This window comes from Podarcis melisellensis, assembly GCF_964234715.1.
Source record: "Podarcis melisellensis genome assembly, chromosome: 11".
Lineage (NCBI taxonomy): Eukaryota > Metazoa > Chordata > Lepidosauria > Squamata > Lacertidae > Podarcis > Podarcis melisellensis.
The window spans coordinates 2,517,224-2,540,008 of NC_138543.1; the positions used below are offsets into that span (position 1 = coordinate 2,517,224).

At 44.1% G+C, this 22,785-nt stretch overlaps 1 protein-coding gene across 1 annotated transcript in view; it reads right to left on the reverse strand.

Annotated features, from left to right (window-relative positions):
- Positions 1-19,394, reverse strand: part of ALDH1A1 (aldehyde dehydrogenase 1 family member A1) — a 61,216-nt gene extending 41,822 nt beyond the window's left edge. The window contains exons 1-2 of the mRNA XM_081930661.1: positions 19,287-19,394; positions 997-1,070 (exon numbers count right to left, since the gene is read on the reverse strand). Of these exons, the coding sequence (XP_081786787.1) occupies positions 997-1,056 (60 nt within the window). The 5' untranslated portion in view covers positions 1,057-1,070; positions 19,287-19,394. The remainder of the gene's footprint in view (positions 1-996; positions 1,071-19,286) is intronic.
- Positions 19,395-22,785: the final 3,391 nt, after the last annotated feature.

Below are 22,785 nucleotides of genomic sequence, written 5' to 3' on the forward strand. Positions count from 1 at the left end.
TGCTGCATCCAAGTCCTCCAGCTTAGCTGGCTAACGACAAGCCCTCAAGCCAGGGACCCTCTTATTTCCCCCAGCCCTTTGCCTTGCATGTCAATGCCTTTTTTAGATTGTAGAAAGTCTACTAGCAAGGATTGTCCACCTCATTATTGCTCTCAAGTGGCTGGCCTGCTTTTATGCACTTCTCTTCCAGGCACGTAGGCGATGCATGTGTGTTGTTCACATTTCAACAATTCTGCTGGATTTCCCCCCAAGAAACTGTGCAACCCTACGCACGTCTACTGAGAAGTGAATACCATTGTGCTCAGTGGTGTTTACTCCCAAGTAAATGTGCAGAAGATTGTAGTCTACATATTTTAGGAATGAATTGTAATTATAAATCAATGTTACATTCCCTAATACAGTAACATATTCTGATTTTGCCCTTTGCTGATTTTATCTTTCTTTCTGTAAACCATTAATACTCTGTTATAATCCAGTCCTGAAAACACCGCTGTGGAAGTAATGCTATAATTTCTGCAGAACTTGTTCCTAGGCATCAGTCAAATCCTATACACATCTCCCAAAACAAAAAAAGCCCCAATCTCATGCATACTTCCTTCAGAGAAGGTGCCACTGAACCCAGTGAGGCTTGCTTTGAGTAAAGATCCAGCTGCTTCTCCCAAGTACATATGCATAGGTCTACAAATAGTACCATGGTTAAGGCTGAAGCCTTAAAATGCTTTGGGCTCACAGAATCATAGCTTCAGACATAATTCACACAGAGCAACAATTGCAACCATTCTGAAACAGGATGGCTGTCAGCAGCCACACTCTGCGAAAACAGGGGAGAACTTCAGGGAATAAAGCTGCAGTGAGATCCATAGGTAAGAACCGGCAACAAAGTTATATGCACTGAGATCCAAAGTGAGAACTGCACAGACCTACAGCAATAAGACAGGAGGAGATTGCCTCAGTGGCAGAGCTAGAGGGAAGTTAAGCCACATAAATATAACTAACCTTAGTATACTGAATCTTCAGATCCTTGAGGGGCTCTGGCAAAGCCGGGGCAGTTGACATGCTTGGACTAGTTCCTGAAACACAGGTGAAAGGAGGTTGTAAGAAAAGTTCAGTGATATTTGCCCTGACTGAGCACTTCGATATAATTGTGCCTTTTTATCTGAACTGGCTATAGTATATTTGCATGCAAGAGTATGATTGGACGAACAACTACACAGCACAGAGAGCGGGGAGGGGGGGGACTACAGCTAATGTGCGACACCTAGGAAAGCAGGCAGTGTACTTGGGTGCAAAAGTCCATATGAGGTCGTGGCACTCTCTATGTGTGCAAATAGCAGCCTGCTCCTTTTCACCTGCAAGAATAACATACACTCAGAAACATCGGTATAGATAACCTAAAAAGAGTTCTGAAGATACTTCAGAGCTTTGGAAATTTACACAAATATAAACTGTATGTTGTTGGGTTTTTTTTAAAAAAAACCAGTTCCTGTCTTTCTAGCAGTGACAAGACAGGCGAAAATCCAACAGGTTCAGCTTTTCCTGGCAGGAATTGCTGTGGTAATATTGAAAAGAGTGTTTAATTTGAATATGTCAAATCAATGCATTTTTAATAACTCTAGGAAACATTCTAGGAAGCAGAAAACCATGCTGGCTTTTGCAGCAAAACCAACTAAGTGCCTTGCAGCACTTTAAAAACAATCAGATTTTGTGGTTCATCAGTAATATCTTCAGCGTGTGCCTTCCAGAGTGCAATGCTATGACTTCAGTGTCAGAGCCCTCTGTGTGCACCTGGCCTGTGAGGGGGTAAAGCATTACCCATGGCTCCAACCTTTAGGTAGTACTGCCACCACCCTGCTTCTAAACTTCCAGGCTAGTGGGTTGCAAACACACAGTCTTCAGGTTCTTATTGTAGGAACTGGGAAATCTCCAATTGGCCCTAGAATAAAGATTCAGACCATCTTCTCCCGGTTTCCTGTTTGCCAAGATCTTGGAGCACATTACTGGAGCTAAGCTGCAAGTTAGGTATGGGCAGCATATTTGGTTTAGTTTAGATTCTCGTGAGACCAGACCTAATTCACAGTTCCTGCTGAAACAAGATATGAACTGAAGCAGGTATGCTTTCTGAAATTTTGTGAAACTATTCTTCTAGCAAATAATAAGCACAAAAATGTGTGCATTGAAAAGTATAAATGTATTATTATTGAAAATAATGCCATATATAATAAAATAAAACATAACATAACACATAAAATGCATTGTATAAGAGGAAATTGCTTGCAAAATAGCATACAAATATGGATATGTATTAGGAAAAAATCACACTAAAACACTGATAAATTTTCATTTTTATCATTTATTAAATTAATATTAAATTCCAAAGATCACAGGGTGGTTCACACAACATAAACATAGAAAATGAAAACACGAAATACATAATAAAACAAAAGCAAACCAATAACCCCCACCCCACAAACACATTTAAAAGGCTATACTGTATAATGTTTATTCAGCCCAAGGCACGTAAAGATCTGTAATGAAGGTGTCAGGCAGCCCCCCTAAGGAGAGCATTCCATAAACAGGGAGCCACTGCTGAAAATGCCTGTTCTTATGTTTCCACCCTCTGAGCTGCTGCTCATGGAGGGGTCACACAAAGAAGGTCCTCAGATGGGCCGGTCCTTCAGGTATTGTGGTTCTGAGCCATTTAATGCTTGCAGGTCAAAACCAGCACTTTGAATTGGGCCTGGAAACTAATTGGCAGCCAATGCAGTCATTGGCATTATATGCTCAAACCATCTTGCCCTGGTGAGCAACCTGTCTAATGAATTCTTACACCAGCTGAAGTTTCCAAACACTCTGTAACACTTTGTATAACACTTTGCAGTACAGTGGTACCTCGGGTTAAGTACTTAATTCGTTCTGGAGGTCTGTTCTTAACCTGAAACTGTTCTTAACCTGAAGCACCACTTTAGCTAATGGGGCCTCCCGCTGCCGCCGCGCCACTGGAGAATGATTTCTTTTCTCATCCTGAAGCAAAGTTCCTAACCCGAGCTACTAATTCTGGGATAGCGGAGTCTGTAACTCCGCTATATGCATATGTAACCTGAAGCATATGTAACCCGAGGTACCACTGTAATATAACCTAGAGGTGACCAGAACATAGACAGCAAAACTTAGGCTATCCCTGTCCAAATAGTGGCACAGCTGGGCCACCAACTGAAGCTGATGGAAGACACTCCATGCCACCAAGGCTGCCTGAGCCTCAAGTGACAGCAAAGGATCCAGGAGTCCTCCCAAGCTACATACCCACTCCTTCAGAGGAAGTGTAACCCCATCAAGAGCAGGCAACCTCCCAGCCATCCGGTCTAGGGAGCCACCCAGTAACAGAGCCTCAGTCTTATCTGGATTGAGCTTCAGTTCGTTGGCTCTCATCTAGTCCATTACTGAGGCAAGACAATGATCCAGCACTTCCACTGCCTCAGCTGCAGATGTAAAGGAGAAGTAGAGCTGCATGTTGTCAGCACATTGCTGACAACCTCCTCCAAACTCTGTTTCAGGTTAAACAGCATAGGGGATAAAATTAAACCCTGGGGAACCCCATGTTGAGGATTCCACAGAGCTGAAGAGCATTATTCAAGCATCACCATTCATGTAGGACCAGAACCACCACAAAGCAGCGCCAGTAGGATGCTATGGTCGATGGTAGGGTGGATCTACACACAGGGAAAACGCCCCCACTATAAATAAGTCAGAAATTAAATCATTATAACAAAAGAAAAAAATGCTATGTAAAATTTGCATAGATTTTTTCTCTCTCTCTGGTGCCATCTGGTGTTGCATGTTTATAACAAATTCAAAACGCTGTTTTTGGACTAATGTAGCTGAGTCCTTAGATTTTTCTGAATCCATGGAGGGCTTCTCAAGGAGTGGTCTTACTGCTGCCTCCTTCAAACAGGCAGGGACCACCCCCTCTTGTAAAGAGGTATTAACCACCTCCCTGGCCCAGCCAGCTGTCCCCTCCCTGCTAGTTTTTATCAGCCAAGAGAGGTATGGATCCAGAGTGCAAGTCCTAACTGATCCAAACACATTGTCCATGTCCTCAAAACTTGCTAACTGAAATTCATTCAACATAACAGCACTAGACAGTGTTCTGGACACCCCATGAACAAACAAAAATCACAAATGGATTGCAGAAATGAATTTGAGATTAGAAAAATGGGAAAGTGAAACCAAGAGATTTGTCCATTTCTCATTGCAGGGGGGGAGTCCAATCCATGGGAGGGAACCTAGGACAGCAGCAGGCAGGTCATGTATGCAGGAGACCTTCAGAGATGGGTGCTTGGGGCAATTATCACTTTGCCAAGGTAGAAGAGGTGGTGTCCACTGGAAGGATTTTGTGACAGGACAAGCAGCATTTGTGCAGGGCATTGTGACATCAGGTTAGTATATATTTGAGAGTTCATTCCTTAAAGATGCATACGACTAGGCAGTAAAGTTCTGGCAAACAGCAAAACCTTTCTCCTGACTATACATTGCACCTAGTTCAGTCTCCCCCACCCCTCCCAAAAAAGAAGATCCAAAAATATTTAGGAAGAATGCTACATTAACTGGATTTCTGCCACTTAAAGGGGGGGAATGGGGGGGGATAGAGATGGCAACCTTCCTTGTGAAATGCATGTCATGTTGATTGGGCTGCCTTGCCTTTCTGTGCAAAATGTTCTCCCTCCCTCCATGACTGGCAATTTTTTGGTATAAACTAGATGCAGGGTGTGGTAATGCTCAGAAACATCAGCCAGGTTTTGAAGTGCTCAGCCTTGCCCTTTAGCCCTGCATATTGCAACACAAGATGGTTGGCACAGAGCTGTTCGCCTTATAACATATCTGGCGTCTCTTAAAGATTTCTATCTAATATATAATGTTTCATAAAAAGAGATGGACAAATCCAACCTTGTGCTCATCCACAGATGCACCAGTATGCTGTGCACATATACTGAACACACACACACACACACACACACCAGCCTCTGCAAGGTTTTATTTTCCCTGTTCCTGCATGTAGTTAGAAAGCAGAATAATATAACCAGTTTATGTGCATTTGAAAAGCATTGCTTTCCATGAATTCACTTGCATAAATATTGTGCCGTTACTGGCTCTGCTGCTTTGCCTTCATCAGCAACCTAAAATTCATGGTGTGCAGAGCTAACGACAGAGACAGTTCCACTTGCTTAATTTCTCCTAGCAGGCTGCTGTGAAAGACAAAGGAACGGGATCAATAAAAATGGCAACTCTGCTGTAAGCTGCAAGTCTTTTCTCATTCAAAGATTGAAAAGTGGATGCAGTCAACTGGAGGTGAATAAAAACACTCTGCACAAGTCTAGTTGGCACTTTATTGTTATTACTTTATAAGCCCCAGAGCTGCACTGTGAGATTGAAACCAGATTCAAGGTTCACACCCTGCAAATACCTCAGTCAGGAGGACCAAGGTCTGTTCACCTGTTGAGCAAGATGGCTAGCTGCCCAGAACCACACCACCAACCTGTCCTGTCCTGTCCTTCCAGTTTAGCTCAAAGCCCTCACAGTTTTGCTTGTTCCAGCAAATCCTTGGTAGTGCCAAAGCCACTCCAGAAATAAGCCATGGGGCACGTTACAAAATACATACTCCAACTGCATAAAGGCAAGACAGTTTCTGTCGGAAAAAAGAGTGGCATCGGGTGAAAAGCATTTCATTCTTAGCTACTACCACAATCTGGGTTCAGTCCCTAGAAAGAACTTCAAGCCTGTAGCCTTTGGGTGTTGGAGTGATGTAACTCCCTGAGGTGAGCCTGCCCTGTGTCCCCTAAGCTAGTCTTCTCCCCTCAGGTGAGGTGCTGGTTCTGTCATCAGTGCTGAAGTAAGATTCAGCTGTCAGTCTTGCGGACATCGATGTGAGAAATGGGCAGGAGGCACCATATCAGCCTTTGCCTCAGAGAGCAAAATGTCTTGGGCTGACCCTACCATTCATGAAAGGAACAAAGCAGGACTTTCCTCACACTGTTGGGATGTGGCAATACCCCAAATTGCAAAAGAATACATAAAGTTAAGATTTTAAATGAACATATTGTGTTTCTATAACATAGATATGAAAAGAGTTAAGAACTTTACAAAGAATATGTATGTGGCCTGTAGCCAATAGAACATACAGTAAGCGAATAATTGTAGTTTCACAGCACTGGAAAACAGACACCGTGCAAATGATGACAACAATATATCTCTCTAGCCGCACTGACCGCATGTTATCTTCCAATGCTGACTGTACCACAGCACAAAGATATGGTTGTCCAAAACCTTGACATCCTGAAGAAAGACTGCATTTGGAAGATATATCCAGTCAGCATGATTAGATATGACAGAATACATTGTTGTGATAATATGTGCAGTGCCTGCATTTCAGAGTTTGGAAGTCACATGAAACTGTTTGGTTAGTACTATATATAAATGGTTTGGTTAGAATTGTCTCCTCCGCTGAATGCACCCCTTCTGGAGTTAGGGGATGCATGGAGTTTCCAGTTTCATGAGCCACATGCTGCCATATGAGGCCCCTGCCAGCAGCCCCTTCCCGCTCTGCAATTTCCCCTTCAGTTTTCAGGGGTCTCTCCAGGTAGAGCAGGACATAAGACCCAGAGCAACATTGGGCTCAGTACTACTTGCAGTCTTCCTGAAACCACTTTCCATACTTAACTGCTAGACACAGGTTGCTGCAGTTATGGGATTTTTCTGCTTCAGGTGTCAAAATAAATTGACTTGGATGCTATATACTTTGATTTTTTGAGGGTTGCCATTTCCTGCTTTGTCTCAGGTGGCAAAACAGCTATGAATGCTTGCTTTGGCATTTTAAAATTTTCTTAATATATAAAGCATCCACCAATATTACTGACTTTCCACTTACTACAAAGCTTATGGGTTATAATAATTGTGCCAGCAAACAGATCAGATTCCACCAGGACAAGTTTCCAAACAGACAAGGAATGATTAATAGAAAGTTAGGTATTCTGGAGTGTCACTGGAAGAAATGGAATGCAAAGACTTTATTGTCTGCTGAGTTCCTATCGATCCCAGTGAGACTTTGGCACCCCTTTCTTTGAATTGTTCTTATTGGACACAATCCAAAGCACGCATGGTGAGTTTTCTGCTAACTTCTGTTATGGGAAAGGCTCTGTGCACAGGTGCACAAACAGTTTTCCTGCTGTGTGCACAGAAAAGGTTTTGCTTGCAGGGGAGAGTTCCTACCAAGGCAAGACATGTTTTACCTATGAGGCTGTGCGCTGCCGTGGCAAATATTTGTCTAGAGTTACAGTGTTCGCACTCAAACTCTGTAGTTTGGGAATGGCACAATGTGTATTGTGGTTCACACCAAGCAAATCACATCTTTAAAAATATAACCCTCTTGTGCAAGGGGTGAATTTCTTCTTTGCATGTCCAGGCGGAGACCCCCTGACCCCAAGAGACCACCAGAAAGAATAATGACTTGTGACAACGTGTTATGGAATTAAAAATTGGCCACAACTTTATTAAACCTTTCAGATGTAGGAAGACCTTGGCTTAGGCATTGGGCACGTATCCCTCCCAGCCTGCAGCTAGGGAACAGGGGCTCCTCAAGGTGAATGGGATATGGGAGAGTGCGCTGCAAGATGCTTGTGTACGCAGGCAGCCCATCCCATATCCCCGCAACGCAGGAGAGTTCACTGACAATCTTTCAGTGCGTGGCCAGTGACTTCCTATTTTGTTGTTGTTTAGTCGTTTAGTCGTCTCCGACTCTTCGTGACCCCATGGACCAGAGAACGCCAGGCACTCCTGTCTTTCCACTGCCTCCCACAGTTTGGTCAGACTCATGCTTGTAGCTTCGAGAACACTGTCCAACCAGCTTGTTCTCTGTCGTTCCCTTCTCCTTGTGCCCTCCATCTTTCCCAGCATCAGGGTCTTTTCCAGGGAGTCTCAGCTTCACGATCTGTCCAGTGAGCACTCAGGGCTGATTTCCTTAAGAATGGATACGTTTGATCTTCTTGCAGTCCATGGGACTCTCAAGAGTCTCCTCCAGCACCATAATTCAAAAGCATCAATTCTTCGGCGATCAGCCTTCTTTATGGTTCAGCTCTCACTTCCGTACATCACTACTGGGAAAACCATGGCTTTAACTATATGGACCTTTGTTGGTAAGGTGATGTCTCTGCTTTTTAAGATGTTGTCTAGGTTTGCCATCACCTTTCTCCCAAGGAGCAGTCGTCTTTTAATTTCGTGACTGCTGTCACCATCTGCAGTGATCATGGAGCCCAAGAAAGTAAAATCTCTCACTGCCTCCATTTCTTCCCCTTCTATTTGCTAGGAGGTGATGGGCCCAGTGGCCATGATCTTCGTTTTTTTTGATGTTGAGCTTCAGACCATATTTTGCGCTCTCTTCTTTCACCCTCATTAAAAGGTTCTTTAATTCCTCCTCACTTTCTGCCATCAAGGTTGTGTCATCTGCATATCTGAGGTTGTTGATATTTCTTCCGGCGATCTTAATTCAGCCCAGCCTTTCGCATGATGAATTCTGCATATTAGTTAAATAAGCAGGGAGACAATATACAGCCTTGCCATACTCCTTTCCCAATTTTGAACCAATCAGTTGTTCCATATCCAGTTCTAACTGTAGCTTCTTGTCCCACATAGAGATTTCTCAGGAGACAGATGAGGTGATCTGGCACTCCCATTTCTTTAAGAACTTGCTATAGTTTGCTGTGGTCGACACAGTCAAAGGCTTTTGCATAGTCAATGAAGCAGAAGTAGATGTCTTTCTGGAACTCTCTAGCTTTCTCCATAATCCAGCACATGTTTGCAATTTGGTCTCTGGTTTCTCTGCCTCTTCTAAATCCAGTTTGCACTTCTGGGAGTTCTCGGTCCACATACTGCTTAAGCCTGCCTTGTAGAATTTTAAGCATAACCTTGCTAGCGTGTGAAATGAGTGCAATTGTGCGGTAGTTGGAACATTCTTTGGCACTGCCCTTCTTGGGATTGGGATGTAGACTGATCTTCTCCAGTCCTCTGGCCATTGCTGAGTTTTCCAAATTTGCTGGCATATTGAGTGTAGCACCTTAACAGCATCATCTTTTAAAATTTTAAATAGTTCAGCTGGAATATCATCACTTCCACTGGCCTTGTTATTAGCAGTGCTTTCTAAGGCCCATTTGACTTCGCTCCAGGATGTCTGGCTCAAGGTCAGCAACCACACTACCTGGGGTGTACGAGACATCCATTTCTTTCTGGTATAGTTCCTCTGTGTATTCTTGCCACCTCTTGATGTCTTCTGCTTCTGTTAGGTCCTTTCCACTTTTGTCTTTTATTATGGAAATCTTTGTACAAAATGTTCCATTCAGATCTCCAATTTTCTTGAACAGATCTCTGTTTTTCCCCATTCTATTGTTTTCCTCTATTTCTTTGCATTGCTCGTTTAAGAAGGCCTTCTTGTCTCTCCTTGCTATTTTTTGGAAATCTGCATTCAATTTCCTGTATCTTTCACTATCTCCCTCGCATTTTGCTTGCCTTCTCTCCCCCACTATTTGTAAGGCCTTGTTGCTTTCTTGCATTTCCTTTTCATTGGAATGGTTTTCGTTGCTGCCTCCTGTATAATGTTACGAGCCTCCACCCATAGTTCTTCAGGCATTCTGTCCACCAAATCTAAATCCTTAAACCTGTTCCTCACTTCCACTGTGTATTCATAAGGGATTTGACTTAGATTGTATCTTATCGGCCCAGTGGTTTTTCCTACTTTCTTCAGTTTAAGCTTGAATTTTGCTACAAGAAGCTGAAGATCTGAGCCACAGTCAGCTCCAGGTCTTGTTTTTGCTGACTGTATAGAGCTTCTCCATCTTTGGCTGCAGAGAATATAATCAATCTGATTTCGATGCTGCCCATCTGGTGATGTCCACGTGTAGAGTCGTCTCTTGTGTTGTTGGAAAAGAGTGTTTGTGATGACCAGCTTGTTCTCTTGGCAGAACTCTATTAGCCTTTGCCCTGCTTCGTTTTGAACTCCAAGGCCAAACCTGCCAGTTGCTCCTTTTATCTCTTGACTCCCTACTTTAGCATTCCAATCCCCTATAATGAGAAGAACATCCTTCTTTGGTGTCATTTCTAGAAGGTGTTGTAAGTCTTCATAGAACTGGTCAATTTCAGTTTCGTCAGCACCAGTGGTTGGTGCATAAACTTGGATTACTGTGATGTTAAAAGGTCTGCCTTGGATTCGTATCGAGATCATTCTATCATTTTTGAGATAGGATCCCAGTACAGCTTTCGCCACTCTTTTGTTGACTATGAGGGCCACTCTATTTCTTTTACGGGATTCTTGCCCACAGTAGTAGATGTGATGGTCATCCAAACTGAATTCACCCATTCCCGTCCATTTTAGTTCACTGATGCCCAGGATGTCAATATTTATTCTTGCCATCTCATTTTTGACCACCTCCAACTTACCCAGGTTCATGGTTCTTACATTCCAGGTTCCTATGCAATATTTTTCTTTACAGCATTGGACTTTTCTTTCGCTTCCAGGCATATCTGCAACTGAGCGACCTTTCAGCTTTGGCCCAGCCGTTTCATCAGCTCTGAATCTACTTGTACTTGTCCTCCGCTCTTCCTCAGTAGCATGTTGGACGCCTTCCAACCTGAGGGGCTCATCTTCCAGCGTCATAACTTTTATATGTCTGTTCTCTTTGTCCAACTACATGCTTGCTGCCAGCTCCGCCTCCTATTTATGCAACTGGCCACACCTCACAAAGGTGCTGATAGATTAACTGGGGTTTGGTGGGAACCCCCAATGACTATGACAAGGAGGTGGGCCAGCCCAACCAGCTGGTGAGTCCTATGTGGCCAGAGGTGCTGCATGCGGTCCTGCAAAGGGCGCCCACAAAGAAAGGTGTGAGCACTCATTATTGCACATTGCATTTTGGAAAAGAATGCATACAGTGTCGTGGTAAGCAAAGTATGTGGGGCATTTTAAGCAATCACTCATAGTAAGAATTAGTTCTTACAATAAGAATTTGTGCTGAGTCAAAGCATCACCAAGTGAAGACTTTAGAATGAAAGCGGGCACTGGCAGAGGAAGAGGAGTGCGGGGGGAGCGCACCGCCCCCAGCAGCTTGATCCCGGTGGGGTTCCATCGTGGCTGCCCCCCTGCCTGCGCGAGGCGCCCCGCCACTGCAGGTGGCATGCCCTGCCCCCAGGACACACACTACACCCCGCCCCCGCCTGCTCTCCACCCCCCACCAGTGCCAGAGCATGAAGCTCCACCACTGAAAAGGGGTTTGTGGTGTTCAAAATACCCTCATATAAACTTCACATATGCAATTAATTCATGTCTTCTGTGATTGTTTGTAAACTTTACAACCATATAAGAAGCAAGTTGTGGCACAGTGCAGGGTGGGCAGGATGAGTCACCCAGCTGCTTAGACCTCAAGCTGAATATCCACTCATCTCTTCAGATGTGATGTGGTTTTTGCAGCCCAACATAGCCCCTCTCCCCATCTTCTTTGCCTGGCTCCCAGTCTCTGGCTCCAACAGCCATTGAGAGATGGCTCTCCTGTCTCTCCTAGCAAATTTGCCCACCTGCAATTTGGCCCAATCATAGCTGGGCTTGGGGGAGTGGCAATGGGGGTGGACCTGAGGCAGACTTCCTGGTGGAGTCTTCACCCAGGTCCACTCCCTGGGTACAAAAACTGGTCTGGGCTTCACCTGAGACCACAGTTGCCTGCAGATCTCCCTCCCTCCCACCCATATTTTCATGGTTTTCACTGTTCTGTTGTGCAATTGTGTGGTATTTGATAGACCTTGCTATGGTTCTTATGGTTGCTGTATGTGGGGTTAGGGAGGAAAATTTCTCATCCGAAGAACTGGCCTGTTTTGAGGGTTTCGCCTACCTCACAGCAATCATCACAACATGTGCGGATATGGCATTGGGTAAATTCCTAGTCTTTGGCAGAGGGGAAATTGTGAAACCTCTGCTTCTACCTCCTTGGTGGTGGGGAACCCCGTTAAGGGGATGCCTGGGGAGGTCCATACGTCCAGGCAATGGCTGAGGACCATAGCACTCTCCAACGTGGCAAGTCTGTGGGAATTGCACCTATTTGATGTATGTCATAGGTGAACCCCAAATCAGTCTTGAACCCTGATATCCCTCCAGCAGGTAAGCTGGAGGAGATGGTAGCTACCCAGCACCAAGCAAAAACTCATTTACATCTGCAATCAATAAAGTTGTGGCCTAATTTAAATCCAAGAAGGTTATCGGTGGTTCTTGGTTTTTCTGCTCTGGCTAGATGGGGTGGGTTCACTGCACCCTGGCAGCAATCTCCCTTTCTTTCTGAACTGTGTTGCAGGGATACGCAGGCTGTGGTATACAGAAGGAAGAGACAGAAAGTTGCCCAGTTGTCAAGACACTTGGGTGATTCTTCCTCACTTCCACCTCTGGGCTGTGACTTACATGCATTATAGTGCAGGAAGAGAAGAAAGTATCCTTGCTTTGCCTGGTGAATCAGAAAGAGACATTCCCCTTTCTTCCTGTACGTGTAATTCCTGTGTTGTAATTCCTGTGTTGTAATTTCTAGCAGAAATTACACGGGAAGTGACCTCTTGTTGCCTAGGCAACAAAAGCACACCCTACCTCATATTTCTAGCATAATGCATGAACTTTATTTATCCTCAAAGTCTCCACTACAATAATCCATAAAAGGGAGATGCTTTAAAACCCCAAACGAGGTTGCAACAGTAGGACTCATAGGTTAGAGACAGACGGTAGAAAAATGTGGTTCAGTTCACATTTAAAGGTGAACCTTTAAAAGCATAAACACATAAAAGCTCAAATATTAGTGTAATAAAATCCAAAACTGCATTATATTGGGGAAAATTGCTTGTGAACAAGTGAATATTAGGTAAAATTGCACACAAAATATGTAAAGGGAAACTATTACTAATTTTTATGAGGACATTTAAAAAATTGCAATCAGATGTGGAAATGTGGAGACTGGAAAAACGAGAAAGAGGAATTTGACAGATTGTCCCATCCTCCTCTGCCCTAGTAATAATTCACAATGAAAGATGTTTGAAGGGCTATAATAAATAGTCCACAGTCAAAGCAATATATGCTGAGCTAGACAAGCAAAATAAAATAAAATAAACATAATCTAGAAAATCTAATGCCGCTTCCATTGACTCTTGTCAGGGTTGGTGCCAACTAGTAAATGCAAAGCAATATATGGGCTGAATTTTATTTCAAGGCCAAAGGCTGAAAATCACTGATAAGCCTAAACTTATTACAGAGGAAGTTTGTATCATCTGAGCAATGATTTAGCAAAGACTGCATTGTGCTTGTGTACAGTGCTGATCTACTGATTTTTTTCAGAGCTTGGTCAAGATAGGTCAAATAAGGACATGCACATCTTAAAAGCACATGCCTTAAACAAATTGCTTGAAATATATCAACATTTTTTATAAGCCCGCTCACCCCTTTTCGTGCGGCGGCATTGTGGGACGGAGGAGGCTTCACTGGGGCCCTGACGCGGGATTTCAAATTGTGATCCCCTCCCTATCCGGAACTGGATCCTACCTGCACCCTGCTTTGGCAAATGGGACTTGGGCTGTGCCGGGCGTGGAGCCAATGGAGCCAAAAGTGGACTTCTCTCAGATCTGCTCCTTGCCCATTTAAGCAGCCAGCACCTGGGGTCTCAGCCTGTTTGTTCCTGTGCCAGGTTTCCCTGCCTACCCACCCTCGGTTTAAGCTGAGAGTCAATGCCTTTGCTGTGGCTACGGTGGTCACCGTCCTTTAAGGGGCTGGGTAGGAATTTGCCCACTGGGCTAATTGGCACTGACCCAGTGGCTTTGCCTACCTCATAGCAATCATCACAACTGGTTGAGCATTGGGGCAATCCTTTGTTTTGGATGGACAGGAGGTTGTAGTCTCCACCTGCCCCTCCAAACGCTGGCGTATCCCGTTAAAGGGATCAGGGGGCAGTGGCCATGTCCGCGTGCCCTGGCAGGGCCAGGGCCGAAGGCATTCCCCCAGATGGTGGTCCCTGCGGGGGTCATCCTATTGGATGTAAGTCTGGGAACCCCCACCTGGATTGACAACGCGCCACTTTCGGCAAGCAGACCCAGTGGCTTAGCATGGGTTGTCAGCACCCGGGGCAAGGCAAGTAATTTGTGCCCCCTAACCCGTGGATTTGCGCCCCCTAATCCTAACCCCCAGATGTTGCACCTGGTGCGGCCGGCCCCCCCTGCACCCCCATGCTACGCCACTGAGCAGACCAGAAGTATTTAGATTGCCCCATGCCCAAGCCAAACCTCTTTCATCTGTATTCTATAAAGTTGTGGCCTGTTTTGACCCCAAACCCAGTCTTATTGGTCTCTTATTATACTGGTTGAGGTATGGGAAGTCTGATGCCTGGTCTGGCAATGGTCCAGGGGCTGAATCCAGATGAGGAAAGTGCTGTTGAACTTTCCATAGGTATGATTGGCCACTGTGAGAACAGGATGCCTTTGCCTAGATGGCCTTTTGTTCTGATCCAGAAGAATAAGTTGAATGAACAGATTTATGTTCACACACTAGATAGTCACTTTCTTTTCCCCTGCATGCCCCCCAAATTTACTTCAGAGCCCCTCGCCCAACCCTCAGGGATAGATGTTGAGTGTGTGCAGGGGGCTCTAGGGAGAATGAAAAGAAGGTGAAGTTCCACAGTGTGAGCAGACTTCCATTTTTTTCACACATGGGCAGCATTGCATACAACCACATATATTTAATAAAAAGCACACTGAAGTTGTTGACAGACATGCAATCAGATGAGTTCCTTAAGAGATTCAAAGGATCTTTTGTTGAAAGGAGGATGCACAACAAAATAGCAAATGTGGTTTGGTGTAAATATGTGTTAAGCAAGCACAGTGGGGCAAAAATAAATAAATCCTAGTTTCACATATTTACTGATGGCAGTGATTGACCAGGAAAGAGAGCTTGGGATTGTGGTAGGTTAGCAGCTCAGTGAAAACATGGTTAGTGTGTGGCAGTAGTGAGAAAGGTAAATTCCATGCTTGGGATTAGGAAGAAAGAAACTGAAAATAGACCAGACAGCATCATAATGCATTTTTATACATCTATGCCGTGGCTGCAACTGGCATCAGGTGTTTAGTTCTGATCACCACATCTCAAATATGAAACAGTAGAGCTAGAAAAAGAATAAAAAAGCAGTCAAAATCATCACGAGTTTGAAGGAGCTTGCCTATAAGAAAAGGTCAAGTGTTGAGTCCTCATAGTTTGGGGGGGGGGGTGAGGATGGACTGACATGATACAGATTTATAAAACAACCCACGGTGTGGATACCATTTCCCCCCTTCCTTTCCCAAGAGTCATGCAATGAAGATGGTTGGTAGAAGATTCAGAAGAGAGAAAAGAAGATGTGGGGATGACCACTAGTCTCGATGTCGGGGACTGCACTTAAATTTATGGAGGATCAATATAGGCAACAATTCGCCCCACAGATGCCCTGCAGAAAGACAGAGGCATCTTCCCTCTTAGTGCTTTGGTAGTCTCAGTGCCAATCTTATTATAATGTTAGAAAGCAGAATGTGATGTTGCAATAAGGAATTGAAATTGCCGGGGGGGGGGGCTTACTTGTTTCTTTTTTAAAAAAGAAGGAAAATTATACTATGGTGGTGGAGGGAAGAGCACGCACCCATCAAAAGACAACCCCCCCATGTTCTTTTTTTTAAAAAAACTTTTCATCTCTTTATTTATTTTAACCAATTTTTAATTGGTTTCTAAAGAAATACAAATACATTCACCATTAAACACTTTCCAGCAGTACATCTAATGGTTTTGTTTTATCCATTGTCTCTAGACGTGCAAGTGTTGTATTGCTAAAGGAGAAATGGTAGCCTCATACTATGGGACTACATCACGCTCACTATTGGTTAAACTAAAACAAAAAACCCCACCACCACCTCCTGCAAGAACTGTTCCAAAGTGTGTCCAAGCAGCAGGTCTCTCGTGAAAACTTTACAACGGAGGTGACAGAAACACTTTCGAATCACAGTGGGCTCAGAAAGGGCCATAGCTCAGTGGCAGAGCAACGCAGAAGATCCGCGGTCTAATCCCTGGTATCTCCAGAGAGGGCTGGCAAATGACCCTTCTCTGAAAGCCCAGAGTGGGCAATCCTGAGCTCAATGGATCAGTGGTCCATCTTGGTACCAGGCAGTTCCCTTTGTCCTTAGCGCTTTCTTAAGTAGGGCTTAAAAAAAATCTGCAGGTGTTTGAGAGGTGCTATGAACCCCCTGAAAACCCAGTTACAAGTAAAGGTGGGGCTCTTGTACAGCTGGGGGAATGGAAGGATGCAAGTCACAGATAACAAGATCCAGGTAAACTGCACAAACCATTGAAGTGGTAATCCTGTCTATGTACACTTACCTAGGAATACGCTCTGCAGAACAACTGAGAGTGGTATTCAAAGTTAGTGCTACACAGAGTAGACCCATCGATGTTAATGGACACAAAAAGTGGGTTCATTAATTTCAACGAGTCTACTCTGAACACAGCAGAACACATTGTAAATGTGCATAAGATCGGGTGTTAGCGTGTTTTAGATCATAAAAGTATCAAGTACAATTTGGGGTGAGGGGAAACCCCCCCCCAAACCTCTTGGCCTTACTTCCATGTAAATGTGTTTGGACCTGGAATGCCCATCCTTAATATCCTTATATCAAAGTAAGCACCATAGAAACATTTGATAGTAACAAACTAATAATGAATGCATTCAGGATAAGGGTGTACTGTACTATTATCTGCAAACATTCTTCTGTGCAGCTGCAAACTGCTTATGCAAAATCTATATCCAACTATTTAAGAACAGAAGGGAAACATTGGCTACTATTCAGCGATCTATAGCATGAATATTAAAATGACTGAAAGGGCAGGAGTCCCAAACTGGATGGTAGGAAGCATTCTCAAGGAGAAAATCCTGCAGGATATGGTGGGAGCTTTAATTTAAATGGGGGTTATAATGGACCTTCAGTTTAGAATTAGAAAGTTCTATTAGCAAATTATTGGTACATACGTTAGATCACGGTCAATGTTCTTAGGATTAAGATTAATGGGACTGTCATCTACATTATCTAGAAATAGCTGCACAATCCTAACCTCGTCTTCTCTTAACTAAGTCCTATGGAATTCAATGAGGCTTACTCCCAGTTTAGCAGGGTTAGAATTGCAGCCTTAGTCTCTGTTTTTATTTATATGAGATTGCTTCCAAAAATGTGCTTAGGGTATCATCCAAAACAGAAGTACATTCTGTTAAAATATTGGCATTTACTTCCAACATAATTTATAATTGATGTGTAAATCATCTTAAAGCCTAATATTTCAGTTGAGCTTAGACAGATAAAAGCATGATAAGAAAATCAATGAAATGCTTGAAAATGAGACATTTGTATTGGAAGGCTCCATAAAATTTTAACCCAGAGTAAATACTATGCCTAGGTTATTAAGAAGTATTAAATAGTCAAAGTGGGTGAAAAACTCAAGAATGATTATATTTCATTTTATATGTGTTTATTTCAAAAAGTGATGAAACATACAAAGGCAAATGGCAAAGCAAAGCAAATCCTTTAAAATACTGTTCTAGGATTGCAAAATAATCACAAATGAATTATTTGTAGTGTTGTAAACTAACAAGCTTCTGTTTGAACCGTGAACTTCAAAGTCATCAAAGGTTAGTGCCTCTGCCTTGACTTTTCAGACCTGCAATATCTTAAACATGCCTAGTCATATTATTTATAATAACTCATTTTACTTTTAAATATATTTATTTTAATCCAGCCGACGTTCAGACTTGCTGGTTAAGTTTGAGATGCACATTCAGCTGGGGTAAATTAATCTGTCAGGAGGAATATTAAAATGTTGCAAAGAAGAACAAGGAAAACTCAGTCACAAAGAAGTTGTTTTACAAGCAATATGGGTAAAATTTATATGTAGATTAATCAGAATCTTCTCCCCTACTTCCATAGATTGTGAGGCAAGGCAAATGAGTGATTTATCAAAGAACATGTATTAAAAGTATTCCAGGTTCTTCTGACTACCATCACTAGAACTATTGGTACGTCTAGTACATGAACAAATTTGAATATCTGAAGTCAAAACTTTAGTCTAAATTATAACAGGACAGGGTTCTTAACATTGCAAATATTATTCTGTCTTTCTTTGCATAGAGGAAATCTCCTACAGTAGTTTACATTTTAGAAAGCTGCTTTGCTTAAAACAAAAATGTTGCAATCCATTTATTTCATTTTACTTTTGTATGTAGCACGCCCCTTAAGACATTAGATTTACTAGCATCTTTCACTGATTCCTACCTCTGGTGAATGCCAAAGTCTAATCTGTTTTCTTTTGAATAATTTCAAAAGCTACATTTTGAACCATTTGAATCTGCATTTCAAAAGCTGAAATGGAAAAATAAACCACTTAAAGGCTCACATGATTATGTTATTACATAAGACGTCCGCCTATCCTTCAAGGGTTATTATGCAAGATTCTAAGGACAGTTAGGAGAGAGTGGCTGTTTTTGTAATAAATGAATCCTGTTTCAACTTCAACATCACTAAAGTCAACAATACATTGTCTGCATTTGAGTATGTTCTGCCTAGCCTGGATCGCTTTTAGGAACTCTAGGAACACTTCTGAAACATCAGTATCTAGGGGCATTTTTAAGCAGGGTTTTTTCCCCCTGTCAGCTTTACTAATTTCATCTGATATAATTACAAATATGCACCTTGGGCATCATCAGCAATTCACTTTTTCCTATTTCAGATTCAGCCATTTCTAATGAGAAGTATAAACAAGCAAGAGATCCTTCCTAATAAATATAATGTGTATAATATATATAATGTATATAATATAATTCATTTCCTTTTATTTCATTGGGTAGCAATTCTGTCTGCTTCCTTCTCAAGTGTACTGTAAACTATTTGCATGATGGTTCTGTTTGCTTTTCACTTTCAAAGAAAAACTGAACAGACCGTCTTCATATATCACACCATTCACTGTTGTGTAGATGCATTTGGAAGCCAACATCTACATGCTGCAATTTTATAGCATTGCTGTTTGCATTGCACATACAATTAGAGCATTCCTAAATAAGCAGTAAAGGATCTTCTCTGAGATCGCTCCAAAGTAAGCATGATTTAAGTGCCAATTTCAACCAATTCCCCCCCAAAAGAAATATATAAAGATAATCAAGAACCCAAGGTCCTACCTTTCCCCGTGCACGTTGAGTTCCTAGATGGGATGCGCTTCGCTCAAAAGCACACTGCGTCCTATAGTCTGTGATCAACACTACAGTCAAAGCATCACGCATGACCTCTCTCTATATATGCACACAGCAGTCGCCGCAACAAGTGGCTATCGAGAGTCCTACTTCATCCCCCTGTTTATCAAGTGAGGTTACTCATAGAAACAGATCCTTCAAGCAAACACTAAATCTCCATTGGGAGGAAACTGAATGATACACTTGGAGGGGGAGGGGGAGGAGGATCTTATTTTTGACATAGCAGATGAAAATACCCACAGCTATTGCACATACCATTTATTCTGTTAACCATGAAATATACATTGTCATTTTGACGTCCAGACCATTTCTCTTCTTCCATCACCTCCATGTCAATCCAATTCACTCATTCTTACCAATGATGAAATGGGGGCGGTGAGAGGAAACACGGACAGATTGTTATCCTAGATCCTGTATTTGCAGGACGTTTTAAAACCAGCCAGATTAAGCATCGAGAAGATGTTAGCCTTGATAAAGGAAGCCCCACTGGCTTTCTGTCTCCCTGAGACAATGAAATCACATAGTTGTGTCTGTGTGTCTTTCTGTTTGGGATTGTTCTGTTTTAACACATAAGAGATTGAAGGTCGACTACTAGTCTTAATTAACTCAAGTTAAACTAATGAGGGTGGGGGGAGGGAGAGATTGAAGGTTGGGGGAGGGGTGGCTACAGAAAGAAAACGGATCATTAACCAAGAAGGGTTCAGTTTCAGCTAAGAGTTAGGTGGAGGAATGGATACAGCCAGACTCCATTCTGAGGAGGGGGAGAGTTCGCTAAATGCTATTCTTTTGATGCTGTAAGTAAATATTTAACTTGCATCTGGGAGAAGCCATCAAAGACCATCTGGAGTTAAATTCCAGTTCCTATTTTCAGTTGGATGCATTTCAAACTAGATTCCAAAGCCAAAGGCTTTCTACTATCCCTACTCTGCCCATTCTGCTTCATTTCAACATATTATTGTCCTTATGTGGAGGCTGCACAGGTTTATTTAAGAGCCATAAGATCAAGCCCTGCCTGGTTATGGGCTACTTCTGTGATACTTCCAAAGCCTACAGCACCGGCCTCCACTAGAAACCTCCAAGAGCGGTGTGGTTTCTCCACAATGCCTACTATCCATGTTGTCAGCAGCATGCCTTGTTTTGGCCTCTGAACAAAAAAAAAGAGAGAACTATTTTTCAGCATCCTTCATGCAGAGTGGCAGAAGATATAGACTATATATGTAGAATATATAGTTAAAAAATTAAATGGCATTATTTCCCTACACTCTTGGCTTTGTTTTCCCAAGATAGTCTACGCAACACTGGATTTAGGGCTGTGTGTGAGGTTTCCCCGTGCAGGCGCTGAACCAAGGGGTCTCAGAACGGAAGGTGAGAGGGAGGGGGCATGAAAATATGAAATATTGGGCAGGGCACCAAATTTTGTCATTGCTCAGGGTGCCATATTACCAAAGTCCTCCCCTGGTCTAAGCTAGTGCATAGTATATCAGACGTACCAGTCTAAGACCTGAGAAGAACCATTCATCCTATGAGATCTTTGTTGATAAAAGCACCTGCTGTGCAAAGATTTGGCCTGACACAGGTAGAAACCCATGGTGCAATTATAGTGTGGCCTGGAACCCATGAGTTCTCAGGCAACTCTCAGTATCCTTAAGCAATGATACACGCTGTCACGGCCACCCAGGTCTGGTCCCAGCTCACAAGAGACCTCACTCCGTTGCAGCTTATTTACAGGAAAAGTTTATTGAAGATTTCTGCTTCTCATACAGTTCAGCATTGTGGCCGTACGTCTGCCACGTTAGACCGTTGTAGTCCCCTCTGACTCCTCCCCTCTTCCGCACCAACTTAATAGCCTGGCTCTAGACCACCTCTTCCTCTCCTTTCTTTTCCGCAGGGTCTTCCTGCCCCCCTGGGTTCCCTCTCTCCGTGACTCGCCTGAGGCTGAATCCTCTGCCGCCTCTTCCCCCCTCTTTCTGGCTTTAGGGCCGGGCTCCTCCCCTGAGCTCTCTCCACTTCCGCGCGCCTCTACGTTTGAACTTGGCGCGCGTACGTTGCTGCTGACCTTTCTTTCGACCGCTACACCACCCCCTGCTCTGCTCTCCACCCTTTCCGGCTGAACACCCTGCTCCAACCCCCTCTCTCTGTTCTCTCCTAATCCTGCTCCCTCCGAGAGGCTGACGACTCCACCCCCTTTACTCCGTTCCGGCTGAGACGTCTCTTGCTTCCTCTGTCTTCCACTGGGCTCCTCTCCGCTTCTCCCTTCTCCTCCCCTTTGCTTGATTAAGGTAACCCCCTTTTGAGAATCCTCTGACTCGCTGCTCAGACTCGTGGATTCCCTCAGAATTCCGTCATCTTCTTCCTCATCCTTCTGCCCCTCCTCCCACTCGCTCTCCGTCTCCTCTGTCATCTCCTCCTCTCTCCCAGAAACCCTGACATCCATCCCCCCCTCGAAGCCCCCCCTTCCCCCCTCCCGCTCGCCGGGGACCGGTTGTGGAAACTGCGGCTCTTCGGGGGTAGGCTCAGGATACAGGTCGTCTACGTCAATGTTCTCTGCTGGCAGTTCTGTGTAAGTGTATTCGAAGTCGGGTTCTTCCCCCAAATGCTTCTCAGTCTCTGCTTCCATCGCTACTTCCTCCGGTGCTGCCCGCCAAGGACCTATCAGCCACCTCTTACGCCATTCCTCCTCTGGCTGCTCCTCCCACCAATAAGGGGTTTCCGTGTCCACCCCCGAGCACGATCCCCTGGGCGGGCTTGATTCTGGTGTTCTTTCCTCGGGGGAAGAGAAACCCCTGAACGTGGTATCTGACAATGTGGGTGTGAAAAGCCAGTCATCAAAGTACTCAGCTGGCATGGGTCTATGTGGGAAAAGTGCATGGAACTCTTCTTTCAAAAGGGGTTCGTCTAACTCGTAGCCTGGCACCCAACTATTAGCAGCGGCTGGTGTGCCCTCCCTGGCGAGAAAATATTCAACTCCCTCCTCCCCCCATCTTGAGTCCAGTATCTCTGTGACCTCGTTAAGAGGTTCTGGTCTTGGCGATTCCCCCCTCTCAGGCGCCCTCCTACGTGGCTCTGGGGGTGCTCCTGACTCTTGAAACCTGTGTGGGGTTTTGTAGGGAGTGAGCACCGACCTATGAAAGACCGGGTGCACCCTGGAACCTTCCGGAAGGGCTATACGAAAAGCCACCGGATTGATCTTAGCCTCAACTTGATATGGCCCTAGCTGCCTGTGTCCTAACTTCTTCTTGGCCAATGACCTGGCCGGCATCGCGTGGGCTGCTAACCACACCCAGTCCCCAACCTGGATGTCCTCTCCCGCCCTCCTGTGCTTATCGGCCTGCACCTTATACGCCTGTTTTGCCAGCTCCAAATGTCTCCGCAGCTCCTCGTGCACCTCTTGCAACTCCGCTGCAAACTGGTCGGCATCTTGAGGCCC